This window comes from Furipterus horrens, unplaced genomic scaffold (assembly GCF_987537825.1).
Source record: "Furipterus horrens unplaced genomic scaffold, mFurHor1.1.pri manual_scaffold_4, whole genome shotgun sequence".
In the NCBI taxonomy this organism is placed as follows: Eukaryota; Metazoa; Chordata; class Mammalia; order Chiroptera; family Furipteridae; genus Furipterus; species Furipterus horrens.
In genome coordinates this window covers 74,129,368-74,150,876 of record NW_028327174.1, presented here as the reverse complement: position 1 = coordinate 74,150,876, position 21,509 = coordinate 74,129,368, and the positions used below count along the sequence as shown (strand labels likewise).

The 21,509-nt window shown below is 36.1% G+C and overlaps 1 protein-coding gene across 3 annotated transcripts in view; it reads right to left on the bottom strand.

Moving 5' to 3' along the window:
* NAV3 (neuron navigator 3) overlaps positions 1 to 21,509 on the bottom strand; it is a 347,319-nt gene that overhangs the window by 247,888 nt on the left and 77,922 nt on the right. For all 3 annotated transcript variants that reach the window (XM_090273649.1, XM_090273652.1, XM_090273650.1), the window contains exons 2-3: positions 1,751 to 1,868; positions 1,072 to 1,124 (exon numbers count right to left, since the gene is read on the bottom strand). In XM_090273649.1, coding sequence (XP_090129775.1) covers positions 1,072 to 1,124; positions 1,751 to 1,868 — 171 coding nt within the window. The remainder of the gene's footprint in view (positions 1 to 1,071; positions 1,125 to 1,750; positions 1,869 to 21,509) is intronic.

The following is a 21,509-nucleotide window of genomic DNA, read 5'->3' as shown; positions in this document are numbered from 1 at the left end:
TTTCTTTATAGCGGTTTTTTTCACAACAGCTACACAAGTTCATGACATTGTAACAGGTTCTTAGAGTGCTCACTAAACACACACACACACACACATGCACACAACTGATGCTCCAGTTAATCACTTTAAAGATAAATTCCTTTTATTATTTTGGATTTTAGTTTTCTCATATTAAGTAAAGCACGTTAGTACATCAAAAAAGTTCTTTTTTTTTTTCATTTTCCTGTCTCTGACAATTAAGAATTCATAAAGTTTATATAAAGTGTCTATTCTGTACTACAGAGAGTTTTGAAGGAAACCTCATATTATGGATTTTAGCTACCATTCCTGATTATATCTTCTGATATAAGTTTAGTGAAAACATTTTGTGTTTTAGGTTGTCCTATGAGATTAAGTTGTGGCTAGTTCACTTAAAAAGGAGTGAGTTTTTATTTCTGCAGTTTATAAACCTATTATTTTATTAAAAAATTTAAAAGTTTCCCCAGTTGGTAATGATAAGAGAAGACTGAGGAAGAGATAGACCTCTAGATTGATGACTTTCTGGAAAAGGCTATGACTCATATGTCATAATTAGTCACTGCTCAGCAAACTTCCAGAAGCATGCCTTTAGAGCCACTTCCAAAAGTGCTGGAGAATCCATGTGTTTTTAATGGATTGTTTAAAACAAAGAAAATAATATAAATGTGCATATATGTATAAATAAATACACATTTGAATATGAATGCACATGGTAAGTTCTGTTCTTCAAGCCAGTTGTCCAAACAAAAAAATTGGAAATGGGTTTTATTAGCACCAAGACCAGTGTTAAATTATTCAGACATCAAAACAAAAAAGATGTCAAGGATGTGATAAAAAAAATTTGGGGATATTCTACTCAGGAGTAGAATATTCAATTGTCATGCTATCACTTGTTCATTAATTGCACCCAAATAAATACATATAATAGAATGTGATCAAACGGTTTCTGAAACAACAAGGAAGACATGCAAAATAATTTTCTAGTCCATCCACAAATGCAGTTAAATCTTGAAGTGAATATAGCAGTATATTCAGAATAAATAAGATTCTTACCATCTGAGATTGACTCCTAGGACATCCATTGATATCTTCAACTTTTTCATTTGCTAAAGCCAAGGAATAAAATAAAAGAGAGAAAAAAAAGAATAAGGCTTAAGCAATGAAGTGAAACACAAAAGAAGACTAAGAAAAAGAAAGAAAAAAAACACCAAGCAAAATGCTGCTGCTACATTCACTCCAACTCCCAAGCCCGGGGACAAGAGGACACACTTGTTAGCAGCCGCCAATTCCATATGCACAAGTCAGGCAAATGAAAAAAAAAAAAAAAAATGAGTGAGAAGGAAGTCGCTGCTAATTCTTTAGCCTGTGCCAAGTGACTGCTGACATGAAACCTTTCACAAGTGTCCCCGCTGGGTCAGGATACAGTTTCAAGGAACCTCTGAGTGTATAAGTTGCTCTAGCTAATGAAATGCACACATGGGAGACATATGGTTTAATGAAGCCTTCATTTCTGACAAGTCAGTGTATGTAAGATAGAGTTCTAACCATTTAAAAGTATGGCCAAACTGCCTTTTTCAAACATTCTCACAAAACATTTTTAATTAAATCATGGGAGAGCTACATTAATCTCAGAGGCACATGGCCCAAGTTTGGATGCATTTGACTTAAGTTGTATTCTACAAAAAGGAGTGAGCAGAGCCTTCCACGGTTCCTCTCAGAGGGCAGGGCTTACCAATGATCTGGATGATCTCGGCCAGCAGCACTCCGTCTGCAATGTCTTGTTGCAGATCCTTGATCAGCCGCTTGTGGCCCGACTTTGCTAGGTAGTGGTTGGCCCAGTCGGTGTAAATCTGTTGAACAGAGGGAGGGAAGAAGTGAGATGAGCTGAGGGAAAGAGAGATAATAAAAATGCTTAAGACAACCGTTGGATCCAAAGGGAAGCTATTCTGAATCACATTCCAGTTTACAAAGTCATAGCTCCAAAGGAAATAGTTGTAAAATAATTTTTAAACAGCTCTTTCCTCCACTTATCTCTTGTTTCAAAGGGAGATGACTCACTGTCTTTCAAAACCAGGGACTAGTCACTTGTGACACAGCAAAACTCCCCTCCCGGTTGACTCCTGTTAGCAGATCAGTTTGGGATTTCACTCTCTTTCCCCTGGAAGGAAGCCACCTGGACTGATTTATACAGAAACCTTACTATAAAAATGCGTGTTTCTCTGACAAGACTTTATTAAATTTGTCACATGTGATACAGTATGTGACAATATTTTGGCATCATTGTAGGAAATAATTGCAAATGCCTAAGATACTTTATTTGGACTGTCATCTTCCATTCCAGCCTCTTGAAATGTGTTTATATAAGAAAATAGAGGAAGTAAATGAAATTCCTACACAGAAATTACAATATAGAATTGCGGACGCCGGCAATTTGACATAGAGTAAAGGTGACTCTTCAGTAACAGATTATGATATAAGGAAAAGCTGGAACTGTTAGAAAGTTTCACAAAAATAAAATGTTACCAATTTTTCAAATGCAATAGGGCACCTACTAATGTAATGCAATCTAACTGAAAGGAAATAAATAAGTGTTCAGACTTTTCAATTGCTTGGGTGGCTCATATAAACATATCAGTAAGGGATTGCAAGGCACACTATGATATGTAATGTAACAGAAGAATACAAAATAAGAATTGAGGAGAGGAATTAAATAAGAAGTATGCACATAAAAAAGTGTTATAGAAGCATTGAAATTAGAACTGAGAACATCATGGAACCCGAGCCTAAGAAGTGAAGGGGAAGGGCCTTCCCCACAGAAGGTATGAGATCCAGACCGAAAGAAAAGAAAAGAAATCAAGTACATACATCTATGATTAAAACAGGAATCTAAAAGTAGGACAAGTCGGACTGGAAAGGTAAGTTGCATCTTAAATGATAAGCATTGAATGCCAAGGAAACTGTAAAAAAACATTCTTTTTTATCTAACAAAACCAATACACATTTTTATAAAAATAAAATAAAACAGAAAGAAAAGTCCCCTGACAACTTGCAACTCCACCAACTTCTGAATAATTTAGTATAAATAGTTCTAGAATTTTTTTCTAGAACTTTACACTTTACCACAAGACACTACATTACACACACACACACTCACACTAGGATTTTAAGCCAAAGCTGGCTCAAATTTTATATATAATTCAGTATTTATCAACTTTTTATTTATATTAATAAAATTTCTAAAACATCTTCCATATATTTATCTTGCTATCTTTGATGTTCTATAATACGTAATATCAATCTCTCTGTTGAAAGATATTTAATTTGTTTAAATATGTTTCAATTGCATCTAAAGTTGTAAGAGACATCCTTATACACCAACCTTTGCACACTTGTAAGCTAGTATTTTTTTAAGGACCAAAACCTAAAAGTGGGGCTGCTAACTATTTTTTAATGTATCCTAGACACAAAGATTCAATAATGCAAGAGAAGAGTAATTCTTTATTTTACAAAACACAAAGTTGTACTTAATGCATATGTAGTAGTGATTACGTTTCCTAAAAGACATAAATAATTGGAAGCATAGGAAAAGTAGGTGAGAGCAAAATTTCATCTCCTTCTTTCATGTTCATAATCTTTATGTTAAAGATATTGAAGTGTGAGAAAAATAACTTGTACAGTTGCCTCCTGAATTAGAAAACAAGCACATGACTTCTAGATGGACAGTCTGCTACTTGGTGATCTCCTCAATTAAGATTTTATTCTTCTTATATTATTGTAAATTTTATTTTTATAAGGATGTATACCACTTAGAATCTAGAACATTGAGAACTTCCCCCTCATCTACACATCAGTCACAGGATAGCATTAACTGTTTGGCCTTCTGTGAGAAATTCCAGGTTGACCCAGTCCTAAGCAGTGAGTTATAAGGATCAGCTGATCTACTCTAAAGGTGAAGAACATGAGTTCTGGAGTCAGGCAGGCCTGCCTTTGAGGCCCAGCAGACCAGTTACTACTGCTGGGACCTGAATAAGTTACTCATCCTTTATAAACCTAGATTCCTTATTTGCAGAATAAAAATATTACTACTTACATGAAAGGACTGTGTCAGAACTAAGATAGTAAGATAGCATTTGTACAGTACCTGGCACAGAGTGAGCCCTGAAGAAATGGGTATTAGTATCGTTATTACAGTATCTAGTGTTATTTGCTATGATGGCTTTCCAACAAATATGTGTTAAAGTTATCATTTGGCAGAGGCCAGAAAGTATTGGCAGTAGAAGACCGAAGGAACTGTACTCCTGGCTTCTGATATTACTCACATCTCTGACTCCGCCTGACTTCTGACTCCCTGGGGCCATAGATCTGTTCACCATCCAAACTCAGAGGAAAGAGTCCAATTCTAAGGCTGTCAGTTTCTCATCCAGAGCTGCAATGCCTCCATTGAGACATCATCTCCATAAAATGCCACACTACAGGGGTTTTGTTTTATGCAGGTATTATATTATGGAAACATGCTTATTTAAATATAGACAGAATGGGATATATTAAAAATGAAAACAAAATATTTTCATTTTCCAAGTGCATGTCCACAGTGCATTAGCCTCTATCTAAATGCCATTGGAGCCTTAGGTGAGAAAACTGATGGGAAGCTGGCTGGTAAACTTTAAGACCTTGTTGGAAAGCCTAGGATTTAGTTATGAAACCATTTTATGTGGACCAGGAATCCCAAACCTAAGAACTTTGACTTGTTCGGTACCACTAACATGTGAAACTTTACTCAGGCAATAGTTCTGACTTTGGTTGCAATCAAAGAAATCAATTCAGACTACATAAATAAGTGTAAAATAAATATCAATTAAAAAATAAGTCCTATACACATTATTTTACTCATTCTAATATACATTTGTAAAAGACACCTAAGACTCTTCAAGTATATCAGCACCTTTCAAAGGATCTTATAATCTAGATAAGGATATGTAAAACAATCAAAAAGTTTGTAAATGGACATCTTATATATAAATATATCTTTCTATCTTTTATTTTTAATGTTCTTATTGTTTATGCTATTGCAATACTTCCAATTTTCCCCCTTTGGCCCCCTCTCTCCAACCTGACTTCCTACAGTTGTTTATGACTATCTGCCCTTCTTATAAGATCTTGGTCAAATCTCTTCATCTTCCTTCAACCAGTCCCACCCTCCCCTCCCCTCTTACAGATATCAGTCTGTTCCTTGTTTCTGTGCCTCTGATTCTATTTTGCTCATTAGTTTATATTTTTTTATTAAATTCCAGTTATAGGTGAGATCATACGGTACTTGTCTTTCATTGACTGGCTTATTTCACTTAGCATAATAGTCGCCAGTTCCATCCATGCTGTTGCAAAAGGTAAAAATCCCTTCTTTTCTATTGCTGCATAGTATTCCATTGTGTAAACGTTCCACAGTTTTTTATCTGCTCATCTTACCGATGGGCATTTAGGCTTTTTGCAAATCTTGGCTATTGTAAATAATGCTGCTATGAACACAGAGGTTCATATATCCCTTTGAATTGGTGTTTCATGATTCTTTTACTATATTTCCAGAAGAGGAATTGCTGGGTCATAAGGCAGTTCCATATTTAATTTGTGAGGAAACTTCACACTTTTTTCACAGTGGCTGCACCAGTCTGCATTCCCACCAACAGTGCACTAGGTTTTTCTTTTCCCCACATCCTCACCAGCATTTGTTGTTTGCTTATTTATTAATGATGGCAATTCTGATAGATGTGAGGTGGTATCTCATGGTGGTTTGAATTTGCATTTCTCTGATGACTAGTGATGTCGAGCATTTTTTCATATGTCTATGGGCCCTCTGTATGTCCTTCTTGGAGAATTGTCTATTCAGATGCACTGTCCATTTTTTAATTGGATTGCTTGTCTTCCTAGTGTTGAGTCATATGAGTTCTTTATATATTTTGGAGATCAATCCCTTGTCTGATGTATCATTGGCAAATATGGTCTCCCATACAGTCAGTTCCATTTTCATTTTGCTGATGGTTTCCTTAGCTCTGCAGAAGCTTTTTAATTTGATGTAGTCCCATCTGTTTAATTTTCCTTGTCCCAGAAGATATATTGGCAAAAATATTGCTATGCTTGATACCTGAAATTTTACTGCCTATATTTTCCTCTAGAATTTTTATGATATCACAACTTATATTAAACTCCTTTATCCATTTTTATGGTATGAGTTGGTGGTCTAGTTTCGTTTTTTGCAATACCACTCCAGTTCTCCCAATACCATTTATTGAAGAGACTGTCTTTACTCCATTGTATGCTCTTTCCCCCTTCGTCAAATATCAATTGACCATAAAGATGTAGGTTTAATTATGGGCTCTCTATTTTGTCCCACTGATCTATGTGTCTGTTCTTATGCCAGTGCCAGGCTGTTTTGATTACAGTGTACTTGTACTATAGTTTGACATCACATCAGGTGTTGTGATCCCTCCTGCTTTGTTCTTCTTTCTCAAGACTGCTGAAGCTATTCAGGGTCTTTTTTCGTTCCATATACATTTTTGGACTATTTGTTCTATATCTGTGAAGTATGCCATTGGTATTTTAATAAAAATTGTGTTAAATCTATAGATTGCTTTTGGTAGGATGGACATTTTAATGACAGTAATTCCTCCAATCCATGAACACAGTATATTCTTCTACTTATTTGTATCTTCCTCAATGTCTTTCTTCAGTGTCCTACAGTTTTCCAAATACAGGTCTTTTACCTACTTGGTTAAATTTATTCCCAGGTACCTCATTTTTTTAGTTGCAATAGTAAATGGGATTTTCTTTATTTTTCTGATAGTGCATTTTTGGTGTATAGAAATGCCATTGATTTCTCAGTATTGATTTTGTATCATTCTCCTTTGCCCAATTCATTTATTGTAGTAGCTTTTTGGTGTAGCCTATAGGGTTTTCTATGTGCAATAGCAAGTCATCTGTGGTTAATGACAGTTTTATGTCCCTCTTTCCAATTTGGATGCCTTTTTTTTTTTTTCTTCATCTTGTCTGATTGCTCTGACTAGGACTTCTAGTACTATGTTGAATAAGGCTAGTATTAATCTAATCACTAAACCAAGTAAAGACACAACAAAAAAAGAAAATTACAGGCCAATATCCCTGATGAACATTGATGCCAAAATCCTCAACAAAATACCAGCAAACTAGATCCAGAAATATATTATAAAGACCATACACCATGATCAAGTGTGATTTATTCCTGGGATGTAAGGCTGAAACAATATTCACAAATCAATAAATGTGACACACCACATAAACTAAATGAAATACAAATTTCACATGATCATGTCAATAGATGCAGAAAAAGCATTTAGTAAAATCCAGCACCCATTAATGATAAAAACTGAGCAAAGTAAGAATAGAGGGAGCATACCGCAACATGATAAAGACTATATATAAAAAACCTACAGCCAACATCATACTCGATGGGCAAAATTAAAAGTGCTTCCTCTAAGATCAGGAACAAGACAGGGGTGTCCACTTACACCACTCTTATCTCTCTATCTTTTAAAAAATAAAAAAAAGTAAATTTCAAAAAGTGGAAATATGAGGTATGTCTTAATGAGGCAGTCGTCAAGCAAAGGACACATAGAATATAAATGTATTTAAAGCTCTTCAATAAACTTATTGTAATATCCTGATAAGAGAGGATGCAAACAACCTTGTCAACTTTCATTTGAATCTGTTCAAATAAATACAACAGGAAGATGAAATCATGTCTGAATTTTGGATTTGAACTCCAAAGTTGTCCTTGGTTCATGTCCACAAAATATATTAATCACAGTATTTAACTTCTGAGCTTCAGTTAAATAAGCTGAAAAATGTGAAATAATGTATTTTATAAGATTATGGTAAGAATCATAGGCTTTTGATGAAGAAACTGAAATAATTGGGAACAATATCAAATTAATGATAAAACAATGTTTAGTATTTTCTGTAGCAGTGTTCATGAGTATTTTAGTCTTCAAGGTTCTGGACAAAGATTTAAATATGATTTACCTCTATACATCCAAAACTGGTTTTCCTCAATTGTTTTAACTAAAATATTATAAAAATAAATGTCATTTCATTAATAATTATATTTCAGTTAATTCAGAAGAATTAATGATACTATGTTTAACAAAAGGCTACTTATAAATTCTAGCATAACTGTATACATAATAATTAATTTACAGTAATTAAAAATAATAAAGATAAAAGGTACCATGGCATATTTTATATTTCATATTTATCAGCATGAATTTTAGGGACTATTAGGCAATAGCATATATTATTTAAGTATATTTTTCTTTCTAAAACATTTTTATTTATTGATATTGGAGGAAGGGGGAGAGGGAGAAAGAGAGATAGACAGGCAGACAGACATCACTTTGTTGTTCCACTTATTGATGCATTCATTGGCTGTTTCTCGTATGTGCCCTGAGTGGAGATTGAACCTGCAAGCTTGGCATATCGGGAGAACACTATAACCAACTGAGCAACCTGGCTAGGACTAGGATCATTCTATATTGTTGAAATTTCTGCTCTGCTACTTAATATCTGTTTACTGAACATCTGTTTTTTCTCAGTGCCAGAGTTTTCTCAGCTGTAAAATGGCAACAGTATTATGTACTAATGGGATTATTGTGAGGATTGAATGAACTTATACCTTTTGGAACATGGCCTTTCAAACAATAGCTAAAGTTATGTTTTCATTTACAACTGCATTTATCTGTTTAGATTTATAGCCACAAATTATTTGCTTGGAACATAATGTCATCTATTTTCATACTGGGAACAGGAAATTTTAGATAAACAGAAATAGACCTAAATGTAAGATGATAGAAAAAGAAAAAACAGGGTTTACTGAGCTAACTACAGTATGTTCTAATTTTATTTTCACCTGCAGTTTCCTTATAAACAATAACTGAGGCCATACTACAAACTATGGCATGTATAATCAAACAAAATCAATTCAGCCAATGTTAACTGAGTAGTGCTCATCTGGGTACTATGGGCAACACCCAGAAGGAAAAGGCATATAGTTTGTCCAGGAGGAGAGAAGAAGGGAATGGGTAAGGAACAGGTGAGCCAATTTTGAGAACCCACAACGCGTTCTCTGCGATGATGACTATCCAGTGCCCCCACGCCTTGTCTGGCATATCAGGTGGCATTCTAGCCACCTAATTCTTTGTCCAAATCATCACTCCCCACACTCTTCTAGAGACTCCTCCGCACTCATTTGAAGCCATATGTGTCCCTCTCTAAGTCTTCATGCTGCTCCAAATGCACTGAATACTTTGTTTCCTGAATCCAGCCTTATGTGTCACAATTGTCCCGGGGAATTTCATTATCAGTGTGGAGGATCCATCAAATGGATCTCTCTTCTGCAGAGCATATGGCAGTTTGTAAATTTGAGAAAGGATTTGGATAGTATAATTATACTGCAAAAATTTGGTAATAATTTAAATCTTATTTCGCTTAACTTCAATTGTATTTTCACTGCTACCAGCAGCATGGAAAAAAAAAGGGGGGGGGGAGTGTCTACATAGCATTCTTTCTCCAAGATATAGTGTCTTCTAATAACAGTGTTGAGAGTGAGGCACTGCTTGAAACATGTTAAAAGATTGAACTCACTCAGTCCTCAAAGCTCCATAAGAGGGTGACACTATTATTCACTTTTAGAGATGGGTATCTCAAAACAGAGAGTTGAAGTATTTTCCCCAGGTCATGTCAGCTGCACAGAACCCAGATGTTCTGGCTCAGAAGCTGCACCCTTAGCCCCACAAAAGGAAGTGTCCCATTTATGAGCCTTCCCCAATTCCAGCCTCCTGCAGTTATTTCCCTTGCATCTGATGTCCATTTCAAAATATGGGGGAAAACCCTTTATTTGACTATTACACCTGGCACCTATAGAGTGCTCTGTGGGGAATCCATCCTAGCAGCTGACAAAATTCTAATAATGCAGGTGATAACATGAGCTAAAATCTACATATTAAACTGTACCAAAATGTATTTTAGAAAGACAGTTAAGAAGTTTTGCATTCTCATAATTTTCTAAGGGGGAAAAAAAGGCATACTTGAGATTCTTTACTTTCTTTGTATCTCAATTTGATAATTGATGTAAATAAAGCAAATAAATTGAAGGTAAATATTAGCAACCATTCTTCAAAGATCAAATATTATGACAGAAAGTATGTGTAGGAATATAATGATAATAAAATACAATTTTAAGAGAGAATAAACATGTGTAAGTCTCAGCATTTCAGAGTTTCTGAGCTTCTGACCCTATGGTCTCTGGACCAATAGCACCTGAGTTATCTGGGAACTTGTTAGAAATGCAGGTATAAAACTCTGGTTGTGGAGCCAATACCTTGAAATTTAAGAAGCCCCTCCTTTGGGTGATTCTGATGTATGCAAAGTATAAGAACTACTGGTATAGAGCAATCTGTTCACAAATAAAAACGGTTTTATTTCTCACACTTTAAGCTGTATTTCAATGTAAACGGAATGCTATTTCAGTGTAAGGGAAAGGTAACAAAAGAATTGTGGCCTATATAGTATTTACCCTTACCTCCTAAACATCTCTTGCTATCATTAAAAACATACTGAGCCCCCAAAATACTGGTTTAAAGCGCTATTTGCAAACCATTTGTTGCTATGTTTTAAATCTTTTAAATTATTGGTGATTTAATAAATCACCCAAGTTGGGCATCTCTTTCAAAGTATTTTCAAGACAGAAAACCAGTTATTTCTTTAGGGTGAGGTGAGCAAGGAGTGGTTTACATTTACTAAAACTAAAGGCATAGAACTTGGAAGCTGAGAGAAGGCATACCCCCTGCTGTGCTAAAAAGCAGCAGTGAAAACTAATGGAAATAAAAGTGCAGCGTCCCCGGATTACTAGTGCATCCATCTAGTCATTGATAGGGGAAGAAAGACTCTTCAAAATATTTGTTTTCTTGCCATATTTCTTTCCTTTTTATTACATGATCTCTAGGCAAACACAACAGTATTTGGAAGATTTTGTTGACTCTCACTAGAGCTCATCTTATTTTCATGAATATTTGAAAATTTTGAAGCCATAATAAATTGTAATAAGACATGCACACCACACATATGTATACACATGTTACATGGTAAGATCTGTTGTCTAGTTTGGTGAGGACGTTTCTTTTTTTGTCTTCCAGGAAAAACTGTATTTGACAGTAGAAGGCTAAATAAAACACAGGTAAGTCAGCAGCCTGTTTTACACACTCAAGATAAAAATAAGTGGGTTCATAGAGTAGCAAAATATCTGTACAAAGGTGACAGCTGAACTGTTAGCTTGTAGAAAGCTTGCCAGGGAAGACTGGGGCAGACTCTTCACGTGAGATCAGCAAATGAGGTAAGAAAAGGTAAGAGAAGAGCGAACAGTAAGAAGTAGCAGGAAGCCTCACGGCACTGGCCTGCCAGTCTGCAGTCCCAGTACAGCAGAGCCCTCTGGGTTAATGCAAGGTTTTCAGACCCCGAGGGTAGCCCTCGCTCAGCGCTAACACCCCATGAGTCTTTTGGCCTCACCGCTCTGGGCATGCAGAGCCTCACTTGCATACTTATGAAGGAGTTCCATCTTCTTCCTCCGCACAATTATTCACCAGCTTCCTGCAAGTGGTTTCTCTTCAGTGACATGCTATAGCTCCAAACCACCACGGGTAGGGGCTAGAGCCACATAAGTAACTCCAAGTCCATCAGCCAATTCTGGCTGCTTCTGTGCAGCTTTGTTACATTTCAAAGTAAAACAGTTCACATAAGTCCACTAAAAGAAAACTGAGACTTTAGAAGTCATCATGTTAACAGCCACCTTGAAAACCTCTGAATTTCATCCTGAAATCCTTTCATTTTAAATGTACCCCAATTGCTAAGGATTCCATTTGAATCCCTTATAAATTATTGGATACTAAGTAAAATAGAAAATTTTTAAAAATGGAAAAAATGCAAACTGCTCACTATATTTTCATAATGTATTTATATACCGATACAAAGTTGCAAATAAAAATCAGAGATTTTAAATTGGTCAATATTTCCAATTCAAGCCTCTGAACCAAATTTTACAGTGTTTCCCTGTAAACCTATCCCTGTGATTGAAGTTGTTCCTAAAGAGGTATGTGAAATATGGTCTAAAACATTCATTCAACATGGAACACTCAGGAAATAAAACTCCTCACTAGACAGGGAAGTCAATCTCAGTAGATGTAGTTGTTTTCCAATTCCCAACCCCTCTATGAAAAAAAAAAAAAAAGTTAAAACTTTAAAGAGTTTCAGAAGTGGAGACTGAAGTCAGAAAATCTGGGCTCCTATCCCAGTCCTACCACTTATTGCAGGGATTGTATCCTTATCTACCCTATCTCATTGGATTATTGGGAGGATTAACTGTAATAGAAAACATTTGCAAGATGTGTTATACAGAATAAGGCATCACTACTATAATCCATGAAACATGCTGCCCATGCATTACATTAATGTCTTTGGCCAAAACAAACATGCAATAATTACAAATAACTATTGCACATGCCTGTTAAGGTCAACTACTTTTTGCTTTCTTAATTTCATTAATGAGACATGGAAATGATTTTATTTCCATAAAATATCCTTATCTTGAATTTCTTCTTAGTTCATGTCTGATATATCACCTCGCCTATACTAAGGAAGGTTTTATATATACATCCATTATGTATACTGACAATGCATGAGTTTTTACTTTTTAGGAAGAGTTGACCCAATTAGGGATGTACTTCCAGCTGCTTCATGACCTGAAGTCCCCCCACTCTCACCCAGAGAACCTATGACATTTTAGCTGTTGTTTGCCAACATTTGTTCTCTACCTTCCATGGGACAGAATATGCTCTAGCAAGCAGATTCTCACACAGGCACCTGATTTCCAGCTCTCCTTTCCTTCATTTAGGCAGAGAAATGTAAACTAGTTCTCACCAATGGAATGTGAGCTGAAGTGATATTCATCTCTTCCAAGCCTGGCCTATAAAAATATTCCATACCCTACTCTCCATCCTTTTTACGCTCAGTGCAGCTGAAGTATATGTCTAGGCAGAGCATGGAAGCCACATAATGACAATGACAGAACTTTCATCAGTATGAGTTCTTGAGTGACCAGCTGAAACAGCATCCTAACTCTACATCCAACAACCAGGAGATGCCTTGGACTGTGTGTGACAGAAATAAATAGCTACTGTGCTGTGCTCCTGAAATCTAGGAGTTTGTTACTGGTTGATGTTGACTTAAATTACAGAGACACTGTTTTTGTAGCCAAAGACGATTCAAAGAACAACTTTATGTCTTAGAATTCAATTACAAGTCCAACAGAGGACTAATGTCCATTCCCAGCCTTCCTGTTCTCCTTCCAGAAACCACTGCCCTTTCCCACAATCCTTACCGAGGACTTTCTCTTCACTCCTATCTTTCCATTAAGTCATTTAATATACATTTTAAAATATTTAATATGAGCTCTTCATCACTGTAAATTCTCTTACTTCTGAAGCTCTGAGCTTGGACTCCCAGTGATTCCATTAAATTTGTTACCACTGGTCCTGGGGTCTCCTGCGGTGCACCTGAAACCAAGCTGTATTGACTCCGTCTTTCCCTTGGATCCTTCAGCTGCGAAGAGAGGGGGGGTCTGCTGCTTGGGCAACAGCAGACCCTCCATATCACCCTGCCCAGGCTCTGTAGCTTCAGCTTCACTGGAGAGGACACTCCAGCGTCATCGCAAGATGTCGATTCAACACGGGAGGAGACAGATACCGTGTCACTCCAGAGTCGGACTGCACAACCATTCTCGGCGGTGCAGATAGACTCTTAAGAAGCTACACCATCGTCTCTCGAGACGGATGGCTGCCGACGACGGTCCTGGGGTGGAGGTGTTAGTCAAATTTCCATAGCTGGGATCCTTGAAATTTGGTGTATCATTTTGGGATTTTTCCAATAAGTAATGCTAAAAACAGGACTAAATATTAAATATAGATAATATTCTAATTTTGCTTTACAATTTACAAATGGGTCATCTCATTTGTTCCTTTACAGTTGAATATCGTAGGTGTTATAATCGTAGTCCTACTTTATAGACCTACAGAAGAGGTACTATAGGATTAGGTGCACTTCTCAAAAACTGTTACTTATGATATGGTTTCAATGGCAATAGTGGTTCCAAATTTCAGTACAACTCATTCTTAAATTTTTGGAAGATAATCAATTTCTTAATCCATCATGTGTATCTTTTCCAGTTTAGCTGTGACATTTGTGTATATGTGTGTGCATGTGTGTGGAATAAAATTTTATGGCTTAAAAAGTATGTAAAAACATTAAAAAATGGCTTTAAAATTAAGAAATATCCACTATCATAATTTAGTTGGTAGAATTTTTGAGCAATAAAAAAATGTATCTTTTTATATCTCAAATTGGCTCTAGGCTTGCGATACACCCCTGTGACATTCCCTTACTCTCTTTTATGTGCCAGGAAATGACCACTTAAAATATTAATTATAGCATTAAAATCAGAAATAATATAAATACCCAATAACAGTGAACTTATTAAGTAGTTTATTTATTCTATGAAATATTAAATAGCCATAAAAATAAAAATTGTGATACTTGTATAGGAAAATGAAAAAGTATGATGTGAAAAGGAGAATATAAAACAATCTTGAGATGTGCATATAAAAAATACTAGCAGCAAATGCAGGGGATAACAGTATCCATAAAGAGAGTGATAAAATTTATAGGTATTTTTTCTCTATAAAATTTTTCTGTAATATATTTTTATATAATTAAAATTTATTTCAAAGCATTATTTTACAGGTATTTTAAGAAAGTTATAGAAAACACTTAGGTCTTTTAGGGAAAAAAAAGATGCTGTGAGGCTGGATTCCAATCAATAATATGGACAGTGATTAGTATTTATCATCACAATAGAGAGACTCACAAGTAAGAGGGATCTGGGCCATACTTAGGTTGAAGGACAAATATCAAGAGGACAAGAGAAGCTGGACAAAGGTAAGGGCAAAAACTGGCGCATGGTCTGAAAGGGGAAAACACTTTGGAGTGTCCTGTTCAGATTAAGAAAGTGAGGCCAACACTTGTGTAGGACAACAGAGGTAGGCCGTGGTGGGCGGGCACATGGACATTACAAAAGTCAGAATAAATACAGATGAGGAATTTTCCCAGAAGGAGAAGAATGGAGGTAGGTGAGTAACTAAAAGGTCAAGAGCTCAGAAAAGAAGGAGGACATTCAGAGAAGCCCAGTGACCAGAGAAGCAATTAGGAGACTCAATACAAAGCACTATTTTACAGCTCAGAGATTTTAAAACACAGAGGCTGGGAATTATCCCAGGGCAGCTCTTCTGGCATCTTTAGGGAGAGCAGGTAATTTGGAACTAATGGCCAAATTAAGGAGTGTCTTCAGGGCTGGTAGAAGCAGTACCTTCCTTTCAGCCAACAATTTTTAACAGGTGTGTCATGAGACTTTTTAAAACATCCAACACCTGACCATTGAGTCAGGGGCATGGACCTCTTTTCTCTTAGATTGTCAAATAAAAATAGAGAAAATGACAACAGCCAACACAACAATTGCCATCTGGTATGAATGAGTCAAAATTACATCTATTTTTGAGTCAGATCAGCAAAAATATAATAATTTTTGGTGTGCCACAGAATATTAGTAATTAGTTTATGTGTGTCATGAGATCTAAAGAAAACATTGAAAATCACTGTATTAAGCAAATGATCAGAAGCTCTTGTACGCCAAGGTCACTGACACAAAAATTCAGAGGTGGGGCTCTGATCTAATTACCTTAGTTCCCACTGGCATATTTACTACCGTGTGCTGGACAATTGATAGGTATCATTTCATTTACTCTCCAAAGGACTCTATGAATGGGTAGGCATTGTGTATTCATTTTACATAGAAGACAACTGAGGATCAGCTCCATTTACCAATTTGCTCAAAATCAATAAATAGAAATTCACAGAGCCAGGTTTGAAATTGCTTCTCTTTCTCTTTAATACATACATATATTCAATGATAACATACTATCTGCTCTGTTGGTATAAACAATACAAATGATAATATTAAAATTTTCAAGCCATTTGTTCTTGTCCGGACTTTATATATACCCATAAAATAACTGCTTTCCATAAGAACATATCATTTTAACCCTATGTGTTCCAGTAGATTTTTAATTTTTTCACATTAGAAGGGTCATGTTAATGCCAAGGTAAAGGTATTTAACCATGAAGAACTTCAGACAATCTTTCCCAAGTCAGTTCCAAGCTGCAGCTCTTAACAGCATTGTTTTGTGGCTTTAATATATTTGGGCTAATAATATCTATAGTATGGCTAATTCTGGGGTATAGGATTATAAAGAACATTGTTGCCAGTTCTAAAAATAATAGAAATAAAATATTGATATTAATTTCTATGACTCCATTAACTATTGTGCTGTTCTTATGGACTTAGCAGAAGAATATTTATTAACCTCTAAAATTCCAAATTAAAATTTGAATAAAAGTTAACATTCATAGAATTCTATGCCTTAAAGATGTATGTCCTCAGCAACCGGGTTTACAAAAACAACAACATAATTCTCATCTTTTCTCAAACTAGCCTGAATTGAAGGTGAAGCCTTTCAAAAAGTGTGTAAAATATATCCCATACCTCTAGCCTTAAATTTCAGCTTCATCACTAGCAGTTGAGCACTGGGAATGGGTCCTTTTCATATTCTTATAATGAAATAATTAGGAACCCACTTTTCTAACCAAGCTTCACTACTCAAAAATACATCCAATCCTACCATTCCATTTTTTGGCAACGACATAGGCGGATAATCCCAAAGAACCTAAATGGTTAACTTTTAACATCATTCACAAGACATAACAGTCATTTATGTCACCTTATTCCTGATAATCTTCTCTTTCCCAAAGCAAGAAGCAATTCAAGTATAATTTTAAAAATCTATATGTTACTTGTTCTGACAAGCATTTGGATTTGTTTACAAATAAGAGGAAAAAAGATGGCAAATATTTGGCGACATGAGCTAGAAGGTATTTGAGCACTGGTGGTACATAAAAGGAAATTCCAATATTTGCACTTGTCTTTCATGTAGTTCTAAGTTTCACCATATGTATTTCTCTAAAGTCTTAATTTTCCACAATTCCAAATTAATTGTGTTTTCTGAAAAACACAATGAATTATTTATTTTGTTTTATGAAATTAAAAGTAAAAAAGGTCAGTTAGGACTTAATTAACCTTATAGTTTTTGAACTTTTTTAGCATGTGCTTCTGAAATCTGTTTTTTTTTTCATTTTCATGTTAATTATTAGATCACTGTTAAAATCCATTTTTTCAGGCAAATGTGACAAAGTTGGATAGAGTTGAATAAAATAACAGAAAATTAAGTACAATATATTGTATGGTATTCTTTATTTAAATATTAATTGTGAGTTTTAGAGTTTTGAGCACATATACTTGATTAATAGTAATAATAATGATAATAATAAAAATATTGAGATTTTATATGTGCTAGGCACTGTGCTATGTTCTACAGAAGTACAATTAATGCAATTCTTAGAACAACTACATTGAAGAAAGTGTTATTACTTTTCCTTTTCTTTAAAAGAATCTAAGATATACAGATACTAAGGAATTTGCCAAAGGTCACACAGGTAGTAAAATGGCTAAGCCTGGACTATTAACTATGCCTAACAGACTCTGGAGCTCTAATACTATGCTCCAGGTTACATGCATATGATGAATATTGCTTAAAATCATGGTAAGTTTTAAACCTGCCATATCTACAGTGTCATTTCCAAAACTGCAATATAAAGGACTATGCAGTATACTGCAGAAACCGTGGGTTGGTCCCCTCAAATCCCAATTGCAAAGCCTCAATGAAAAAAGGCCGCCTGATGACCAGCTCAATTAGGTTTTCATTACTGAATAAACAGGGGCCTTTGCGAGCCAGAATTTTGTCTATCTGATGGAATATAAAGCAAAGGGAATATAATTACCACTGAGGACATTGTACATACAGATTGTCTGGATGAAAACATGTTTATTCTCATAAGAAAACAGATGTTTGCTAAACTAATAAGATTGATTTTGTCTTGAAAGAGATGTCCTTCAGTGGTTGCTAGGTAACACATCCTTAATTTAAGAAACAGGTTAAATTACAGACTTTGAAATATTTTTCTTAAGTATATATTTTGGTAAAACAGGGTGATCATGAAGTAAGGAACGAAGCAATGACTCAGTTTGACATGATACATATTCCAATTTGACACTTCCACTTAAACAGAGCTGCAGTAGTGCTGCATGAGCATTTTTAGAAGGTAATCTGAACCCCAATATTTGAAGTCTACACCCCAATAGTAGATGTCTCTTCTTACACCTACAATCCAACAGTTGAAGTCTAATTTAAAAACATTCATGCGGGCCTTGTGTTAAGTAAGTTCTAAATACACTAATTTACATATGTTTACTTTATTTGGTATGACCAATGTTTATTTTTATTAGAGAAAGGGGAAGGGAGGGAGAAAGAGAGGAAGAGAAACATCAGTTGGTTACATCTAGTTCATGCCCCCAACTGGGGACCAAACCCACAGCCCAGGCAGATGCCCTGACCGGAAATCGAACCGGTGACCTTTCACTTAGTGGGATGATGCGCAACCAAGCCACACCAGTCAGGGCCGGTATGACCAATGTTTCAATTCTTGTGGATGCCTGGTCAGATTTAACTTGAAGCGAAAGAAATCCTTGGCCATAGTTTGACCCTTGCCTCAGATTAATCCATGATTAAGAGTCTGCTCTCCATTCATCTATTTCTTTTTGCCCACAGACACCAAATATTTGTTCTGTTTGTTGTATTTCTGTGATAATTGTACTCATTTCAAACCCATTTATATCCCTTGTTCAAGTCCTAAAGATTCCATTTTTTTATCTTGTCTTTGAAAATATTCTCTTACAGTCCCTTCAAATTAGCTCTCTGATTCCTTCTTTGTCCTTCCTTGAATGAATCACCGAGCCAGTTGCATAAATTATCTGTAGCAGTTGTGATAACAGTCACGATTGTCCATTCTACCATGATGATATGGAACCGATTTGTCTGGCCTTTCCTATGTGATCTTAGCAAACATGACACAAGCAGACCCTGGAAAAGCACCTGTACAATGCATCTGGCCTGCTTGCTGCTCCTGGAACTCTAAGCTTCCACGCGAAGAAGCCTGGATTAGGCTGCTAGTTCATCCAAGCTGTATCAGCTTGCCGAGAGCCACGCCACCCTCAGAAACAGTCACTTCCCTGACCACAAACATGAGTGAGCCCATAAAGCAGAGATGAACTGTCTCTAATGAGCCCAGTCCAAATGGTCAACCCACAAAGATGTTAACTACAGAAATAGTTTTTGTTTTATGAAATGTATAGTTTTAGGTTGTTTTTGTAGCAAAAACCACTTGATATATTTTTTAATTACTTGAAATAGGGAGGGATGTGCTAACAAAACCAGTAGCTAACAGTTGCCAGACTAGTTGGCATAAAAGACACCCATTGCATAGAATGTAACCATACTCAGCCAAATGGTTTCTGTTTTATGGATCACTGGCTAACAGGATGGAGATGTAATAAGCAAGCTAATATAGTTCCTAAAAAAATAGCCTTGACTATGAAAACTATTCAAAGGGAAGGTCACAGAGTTGTATGTCACATATTTCCATTAGGAAGAGCTCCCTCTAGTAATGCCATCAAAGGGAATCGCTAGGGTCCAGAGAGAAGAAATATCACAATTGATCTTCCTGTACAGAGGGACAGATGCCAGAATATTGATTTCTGAGTACAAATTTAAGCACTAAGGCTTTATTTTGATTAGTTCAATGTGGACTTTATATGGCTTGTTAATACTTCTATTAGAAAACAATGCTGCTGATTCTGTGCAGGTGAGCAGAAGTTTTCTTACATGCCATCCCATTTCCTAAATGTTACTTCCACCTGTAAGAATAGAAACTATCGATTAAAAGAATCTACTGGGCCACTGACTCTGGATGTAAAAAGCCACTGTATGTGTTCGAGTCCAGCCAGGGAAACAGAAAACACTATGGTCGTTTTACATTTTAAAAAGTGCTTATTCATAGCCATTGATTTAAATGATAGAATGGCCATGAAGACAAACAAGGAAAATTAACCCAGATTTTAGCAAGAGCAGGAAGCCACTGCTACCACAAGAGGGGACAAGGGCGTGGTATTGCTGAATTCAGGAAGCTTAGACCAAAGTGATGGGAGCTAGAACTAGCAGGACCTGAGCCCACAGAGGAGACACACCCACTACATAAAATGCCAACCCATGCCCACAAAGCATTTGTACATTAAAATACCTTTTAATACAACAACAGAAAAAGGTATTAGGTAGATTTTTGACTTTAGACTTTTGTTAAAATGTACACTAAACCTATAGAAAACCTGCCTTTCCCCTATTTCAACTAATGCCTAATGGCCTCGACTTTGTTTCTAATATAATCTTCCCACCATCTGCCCCTTTTTTAGGAGGATTAATCATTCTTTCTTCTTTGCTTCTGCACCTTTTGGTTGAAGGAGTTGGAATCCCACAAGATGCAACCAGAAAGGGGCTCTGGTTTCTCCCTTCAAAACAGTCTCTGGCCTGGCTGGTGTGGCTCAGTGAATGGAGCACTGGCCTGCAAACCAAAGGGTCGCTGGTTCAATTCCCAGTCAGGGCACATGCCAGGGTTGCGGGCCAGGTCCCCAGTTGGGGGCGTGTGAGAGGAAACCACACATTGGTGTTTCTCTCCCTCTCTTTCTCCCTCCCTTCCCCTCTCTCTAAAAATAAATAAATACATCTTTTTAAAAAAGTCTCTGGATTTATTCTTTCCTCTCCCCTTAATAAAATATTGAACCAGATGCATATATTTTCTGATAATTTTCAAACAATAAGTAGTCCTTTAGTTTCAGCATTAAAAAAAAAAAAATGGTGTAATCTACATCGCATGCAACTCCAGTCGAACTTCAGGGCATTGCATTCACTGTTCCCTTTGCTCTGGATGTCCTTCCATTGATAAATCCTTCACTTAACCATTCTCTTCATGTCTCTGCTCAAACATCACCAGCTCAGAGAGGCTTTCTTAATGTCTCCTCATTGCAATTCTGTTACTGTCTAACTCCATATGTTGCTTTATTTTCTTCAAGTGCTTATCAGCACCTGATACACCATAGATCTGTCTGCCAATTACCTCCACGGCCTCATTAGAATTTAAGTTTCATGTCTTCCACCACACTGTCTTGTTCATTGCTGTATGTCCAGTGGCTTGGACAAGGTCTAGCCCATAGGAAATGCTCAATAAGTATTGATGGGGTAAAATGAATGAATGAGGAATGAATGAGTACACATAGCAAAGGTTTTTTACCAATTTACAACTCC